Here is a 7,469-nt window from a genome sequence, read left to right as displayed (position 1 = left end):
TGGCACACTACGCGTGATGTATTTATGCTGAAGTGAATGCTAAGTGAAAATTTCACCATCTAACCACAAGTTTCGTGCATATTTGACACTATCGTGCTTGAAGGTGCGCAATATTACACTCGTTGGATCTTCATGAGTACATTCTTTATGAATTGATGCCTTTTGCATACATTTCATAGTTTCGATCGTACGAATATAGCACGTTTCCCACCCAAACAAAATGTCCGCCACCCCAGAGAGACGGCGTGCTCGTTCACGAAGCCTCAGCCCGACACCCGAAAAACGCCGTGATAGCGAAAGAAAACGACGACACAGCGAGCGAAGTCGGAGCAGGTCCCGTAGCCGAAGTAGAACACCGGATAAGCGTCGTAGTAGTAGCAGCGATCATAAAAAACGTCGACACATCGAGCGAAGTCGGAGCAGATCTCGTAGTGGGACTCCAGAAAAGAGACGCGACACTTACATCGACAAGAAACGCAGCAAATCCCGGAGCAGGACGCCTGAGAGACGTACCGACAACGACAAGAAGCGACGACATAGCGAGCGAAGCCGCAGCAGATCACGAAGCAGGACCCCAGATAAGCGCAGACGCCGAAGTTCTGATAGAAAACGCCGTGCTTCAAGTTCTAGCAGTAGCGATTCGGAAGATGAGTTATCAGAAGCGATGAAAGCAGAGAGAGACAAGTATATGAAGATATACGAGGAAATGTTCGTCGATAGGTTTACCAGAGAAGATGGCGAGTTTATGGATTATGTCAACAGAGAACCAGATCTGCCGCCTTTTATTGCCAACTACGAAAAACCTCGACGATTATTCTATACGCCGTTCAACAGAGCACCTCTGAGGTGAGTACATTTTGATTTTTTACAAAGTTCCTTCTTTGGTATCTTCAACTAAGTATATTCAAATTTTAAGAAATATTCTTTAAAAATATTTTTAAAGTAATAAACCATGCATGACATGAGGAAAATATTAATAACAATTATTAAATGGTGATTAACTTAATTTTCTTTGAAACATGATAATGTAGCTAAATTTGCATGTTTTCATTTTTTTAAGTATGGGTTGTATTTCCATGGTATGTTATAAGTGAACTCTGCATGTGAACAATTTTTTAAATAAAAATGTCTTTATTTGTTTACTTGCCTATTTATTCTTGTTATTTTATTTTCTGTGTCGGTAGTAGTCTCTACTAGCTAGATCTGTGACTCCACTAGACTTGTTCTAGGTAGAGAATAACTATAGTGGAATCACATATCTGGCAAGTGGAAACGCAATGTAAGAAATATCCCTTCCATCAATGCCCCATCCTCCAGCAGTGTCACTGTATACAGTATAGTCCAGTATAATATAATCATCAAAATGATAATGATAAAATGTTAAAAGAACATTTTTCACACAAAAAAATTCATACAACCGATATAAACATCAAAATTAAATTAAAATGATAAATGTCGAAAGAAAATTGTTCTCATAAAAACTGAAATGGGGTCATATTTGTGTGAACATATATACACTAATGACATTTATAATTGATATAGTACTTTTTAACGGTGATTAATATTTTCACTCTCGTAGCTCTAGTCATGTGAACAATATATACAAAAGAACACCTCTGAATAGAATTTCATTTTTTTAAAATTACTTAGGCCTAACATAAAAATTGTGTGGTTCCGATTACACTCAATTTTAGAATAGGTTGGGTCGGAAAATTTTAGTTTTTTCATATGTGAGTGTTTGCAATGTAGTTTAGGTAGTTATGTTTTCTGCTGTTTTCCAAATGGTCTCTGTGTTATTAGTTTCTTCTCATCAGATGTACAGCCATTACAGATTAGAAGAACTGTTTCATATTGTTTTTTTAAGTTGATGTCAGTTTCCGCTTTCACTATTTCTTGCGAGACTTCACAATTTTCATGATTTTGCTATTTTTTTCTCAAATACGTAAAATAAATTAGGGTCGGCATGAAAAACTAGGTGGGGTCAGATAACCGGAACCAAACAATGTGTTTTCTTAGGTCTTTTGGGAATACAGTTATAAATAATACATTACTATGGTCATTGAGTGTATGTCTGCATTCAGTTTGCTATCATTCTAATTCTGCCAGATGAAAGTAAAATTGAACAAAATGGGAAATACTACAATATATTTTGGAATTATATGTGCAGCATAATTAGCTAAATTTTTAAAACTCAATTTAGTGTTATTTTGTACAATGAAAATAAATTTCGCAATTTCATTGAAGTTGGGGCTTGGTATGTTTGTTATATTATTTTTCTTTTATTCCTTTGATATTTATAAATTTTTGTGTTCCCAAGAAATCCTTGTCTTCCAAGTTATGATGTACTTGTTATTTTATCCCTGAGTCCTTCAGGGTTCTCCCCATACTGAGCAGCACTGGTCGGTATCATGGTATCAGCTGTCACTCAAAAATATATATATTCGATGAGACTGAATAAATTTGACAACCCCCAATAGGGAACTTGCAAACCCGTCATGTTGAATGTTGCATCGTGGGAAATGTGATAATAAATGCTGATCAATTAGCATTATAAACAATAATGTTACATTGTTTGTAACCACAGATAATCAATTCATAGTTACTCTGACCATTATGGGAGGTTTATTTTATCGGTAGCTCTAAGATTAGGTATTACAATAACCACAGATAATTCCATAGTCCTTTGCATCTGATCATGCTCAGTCTGGATTGCAAGTTCCCTATTATTCCCAGTACATCTACATGTAGTCTGTAAGGTATGAAGTGAAACGGCGCCCTCACACATCGGTGTGAGAGTAAGTCGGAGTGGCACAATGTATCTTACAGTCTAGTTTACAGCTTAGCTCTCCAGGAAATACAAGTCGGAGGCCATTAGATAAATCTTTGTTCTTGATATATGAAATAGTGTGACAATTTGGATTCGCACCCTTGATGATTATTAATAATGCAAATATTAACGACCGTCCAGTGTTCCTTTCAAGCTGGGGAGAACCCTGGGTTTTGTTCCCTGATTGAAGTGATGTTTACATATTTGACAATTGTATTTTTGATTTCCTAAGCGAAATGTTATCTCTTGATATTGTATGACATTTGATTCCTCATGTGTTGAGATTGATATTGATATTTCAATAACTGTACATGTATGTTGGTTACCCAAGTTGAACTTGATGTTGAACTTGACTTTGACTTGACTTTGAACTGTTTATCCAGTCTTTTCCCCAGTGATATAAATCGAGCATCGCCGGCCGTCAAAAATATATCAAATTATAGTTATATTATATATATGTCGCTGTCACAACCAAGTTTATCTAACAAGCGGGTGGACTCAAGGACGTTTATTATATATATTGAGAAACCATATTTATCTATATCATCATGAAGCCAGCCCACGGAATGGTTTTTATCATGTGATTTATAAAGTGAAATATATTTAAAAGCTATATAAAGATATCCTATTGTACCGTATCTGTTATCTTACCAAGTCGCAGATCAGTAAGTATTTCACATTTTTGCAAGCCACAGATGCATATACCATGTGTGTACCATGTCCTTCTGAGGAGCAAAGATTTGTGGGGTTGTTGGGATGGGGGAGGGGAGCAGTAAGTATTCCCCATTTTTGTAAGCCACAGGTACATATACCTTGTTCATGTAAGGAGCAACGATTCTTTGGGTTGCTTGGATGAGTAGATGGGGGGGGGGCTGTATTTCCCATTTCTGTAAGCACCAGATCCATATTCCATGTTCATGTGAGGAGCAACGATTTTTGGGTTGCTGGGATGAGTAGAGGAGGGAAGGGGGAGGAGTAAGTATTTCCCATTTTTGAGGCAACAGATATATATACATGTCCTGAGGAGGAGCAAAGATTCTTGGCAGGGAGAAAGGGATGGGGATCAGTACACATCTCCTATTTTGGCGTACAACAGGTCTGTGTGAGGGGGTCAAAATTCTTTGGTCTGGAGAACAGTATTTGTTGGTGTTTTTGGGATAAGGGAGAGAAAGGGAGGTTACTTAGTATCTCCAGTATTTGTAAGCGACAGATACCTATATGTATACTTTGGATATTCTTGTGCCATAGGACAATGAGTTTTTGGTCTTTTGAGTAAAGTAATGTCCATGGAAGGGATGGATATTTTGGTATTGGTGGGTCAAACTAAGAAGGGTGTTTTGGGATGATGGGTCAAAGTTATAGCCATGAGAGGTGTGTTTGGGGAATTGGGTCAAACTTATTATACTAGTATCCATGTGGGGAGGATATATTCTTGATTCAAACATGTGTCCATGCAAGGGTGGGGTTAGAGGGGGATTTTGTATCTCGGGGTTTGACTATGTTACTGCGATGTGGCAAAGATTTTGACCTCTCAAGGGTTCAAACTAGCAAACCATATGACGAGATGTCCTTAGCTAATCAGGATGTTTGGAGATGTAAAATCAATGATATCTAGGTTTCTGGGTTATGCTTCTTTTTTCTCAAATAGCAATTTGGAAGGTTAAATTGTGTATACTTGAAGGTGGTTTTCATTGGAAAAGAGAATTGTATATTTACAGTTGTCTGTTGTAAAATGTTTTATATAAGATATTTATTCAATTTGTCTTCCAAACTTATCACTGTCTTCCAAAAGTTCTGTAACTTCTCTAGTCTGTATATGGACATCAACAGTGTTTTTGTTAAGGTCTTGGAACCATGGTAACAGAGGAGGGAAATGACATGGCAACTGAGTTAGATTTTACCAACTTACCACCCTTAACAAAAACACTGGTAAGGAACCATGGTAAAATGACTGGGGAACTCAGGTAGATTTTGCCAGCTTACCACCCTAATGAAAACACTGGTAAAGAACCCTGGTAAAATAACTGGGGAACTGAGGTAGATTTTGTTGTTGTCGTTGATGGCATTACAAGCATGTAGTGAGTCAAGAACGACAGATAGCGAGTTAAACAGAGTAGATTGGGAAACATGTTACTGGCGGCCCCATTGAAGACTAAGTCATCAGCAGATGATCACAGTCTGTGTTTATGACTATGATGTCATTTTGAAGTCGTTGTTTTGAACTTTGAACTTCGGGTTTTAAGAACTTCCTTTATTTGTCATTTCAGAGACGCTGGCCGATCATTCTATGGCGGAGGTCGACGAAATGATGACTTTAACCGAAGGGACAACTATGGAGGCGGTGGTAACTATGGAGGTGGTGGTAACTATGGTGGCGGTCGGAATCGTTATGGAAGTAGCAGCAGTTATCGCGACAGGGATCGGTATGATCGTTATGATCGTTACGATTCCAAGCGAGACAGGAGACGATACAGTCGCTCCTATAGTCGTTCACGTTCTCGGTCTCGTTCACGCTCCCCATACCGCAGTCGTCGACGATAGTGACAGAAATACGTAGAAGTATTCAGGAATTTGGAAATCATGCGTATTTTATGGAGAAGAATGTAAAATTAGAAAAAATGCACAGAATTTGAAAATAATTTCATTTAACGAAATATTGTAATAATAAATTTAGAAATGTGTAAGTTCGTGTCAGAGGTTGTTTTGACGATAAAATCATGTGTACTTGTACGTGAAACTGAATTAAAGCAGATACACACTGTACTTAACCGTGTTAGCGTCCTGGGCGCTTCTGTTGTGACCTTTTTCACAAAGTGAAGGGTGTGTGTTTGCTCAAACACCCCTCCATTGCAATGGTTGAAACCAGGGTGAGTGAGGGCGCTAACACAGTGAAATACGGTATATGTTAGTATTCAGGCTTGATATTTGTCATATATTATATCTTACATATAAAATTTGACAATAGTAGACACAAAATAGTACATGGATTTAGGTCGTATGTTTCTGGAACGCCTGAAAAAGTCCTTGAATTTGAAAGGATTCCTAGAAGCTCTGAGAGAGTCTTTGAAAAGTGTAGGTGATGACTGGAAACTTTTGAAAAAACGATCATCTGAATGATCAGCATTAATGTCGTCAAGTGTTTATTTGATTGGTTGAAAATATATTAATATATAGGTGTGTGAAATAGACTTCATTGTGAACACACCTGGAAAATGTGACCAAGAGTGATGTGAATACTCATGGAAAACTGATGAATAACTCTGGAAAGTCATGGAATTTTGTGACTTTAAGTGTATGAACTCTGTAGAAGCACTGATGGCATCCTTACCAAAAATAACCATAGATGGCAGTATTGCAGAACTGATGCAGTAAAGGCATGTTTTTGTAAAGGACAAAAAGGGAGATTTTTGTAAAGTTTACATTGTGATCTGTACATTTGGTATATTTTCTAAGTTCCTACATTTATCAGGTCGGTGAAATATGGCAATAATTAGTTCTTGTATCACTACCAAGGGTTCTCATTTCGTACAAGTAATGTTTCGCCAGTTCAGGTCAACATGCTTTGTCAGACTGTCCGTGTGCTGGCTTTGCCACTCGGTGGCAGCATGGCGATAATGATCGCTAGCTTTGCCACTCGGTGGCATTGTCATGATAATGTACACTAGCTTTGCCACTCGGTGGCATCGTGGCAACAACGTGTGCTGGCTTTGCCACTACTCGGTGGCATTGTGGCGATAATGTACGCTAGCTTTACCACTCGGTGGTAGCGTGACGATAACGTGAGCTAGCTTTACCACTCGGTGACACCGTGGCGTTAACGTACGCTAGCTTTACCACTCAGTGGCATCGTGGCGATAATGATCGCTAGCTTTGCCACTCGGTGGCATTGTCGTGATAATGTACACTAGCTTTGCCACTCGGTGGCATCGTGGCAACAACATGTGCTAGCTTTACCACTCGGTGGCATCGTGGCGATAATGATCGCTAGCTTTACCATTTAGTGGCATCATGGCGATAACATGCGCTAGCTTTACCACTCGGTGGCACCATGGCGACAACGTGTGCTAGCTTTACCATTAGGTGGTGTAGTGGCGACAACGTGTGCTAGCTTTACCATTAGGTGGTGTAGTGGTGATAACATGCACTAGCACTGTAGCAGTTAAGCCAACAGACAGTTTGACAGTCCCTGGTTTTGATACAAGAACTAATTTTGCTATTTTTTTTTCAAATTGTTTATTAGTATTTGCTGACTTTATCAGTATCAGTTCAATTACGTTGAAGAACCAATTTCTGGCATATGATCAACGGAAGAGGAGGGCAAACAGTCCCTTACTTCCGCTGGATGGATGCTTTAAAGGCATCCACCGATCTTGATGTTACCAGGTCGTTATCTAGTTTGTTCCAGTCAGTGATAGTTCTTGGAAAGAATGAGTTCCTGTACATGTCTGTTTTGCAATGGGGTATCTGGTAGCAGCGAGTGTTGTTTGTAGCGTATTTTTCCACGGGGTTGTTATGTAAATAATCTCCGAATTTCGTTGGTTTGATGGCACGCTTTTGTCTTTGTGGTGTGAGATATGTATCGGGTTGTATGGCCGGTATTTGACCCTCAGCAACTTTGAACAAGAGAGTGAGGCGGAGTTCT

The 7,469-nt window shown here is 38.9% G+C and overlaps 1 protein-coding gene across 1 annotated transcript; it reads left to right on the top strand.

Moving 5' to 3' along the window:
- On the top strand, window positions 1-5,955 carry LOC144450260 (uncharacterized). The gene is made up of 2 exons (XM_078140857.1): window positions 1-846; window positions 5,095-5,955. Exons 1-2 carry the CDS (start codon window positions 221-223, stop codon window positions 5,366-5,368), a joined length of 900 nt encoding a protein of 299 aa, XP_077996983.1. The 5' UTR covers window positions 1-220; the 3' UTR covers window positions 5,369-5,955.
- Window positions 5,956-7,469: the final 1,514 nt, after the last annotated feature.

Source organism: Glandiceps talaboti, chromosome 19, assembly GCF_964340395.1.
Source record: "Glandiceps talaboti chromosome 19, keGlaTala1.1, whole genome shotgun sequence".
NCBI classification, from domain to species: domain Eukaryota; kingdom Metazoa; phylum Hemichordata; class Enteropneusta; family Spengelidae; genus Glandiceps; species Glandiceps talaboti.
The sequence above is the reverse complement of the archived record's forward strand: the minus strand, read 5'-3'. Positions and strand labels throughout refer to the sequence as shown.

What these genes read in the sequence shown, in the direction of transcription:
- LOC144450260 (XM_078140857.1), top strand. Translation starts at nt 221, where the DNA reads ATGTCCGCCACCCCAGAGAGACGGCGTGCTCGTTCACGAAGCCTCAGC. An exon ending in TTCAACAGAGCACCTCTGAG is followed by an intron (nt 847 to 5,094) that starts GTGAGTACATTT and finishes TTGTCATTTCAG; the next exon opens with AGACGCTGGCCGATCATTCT.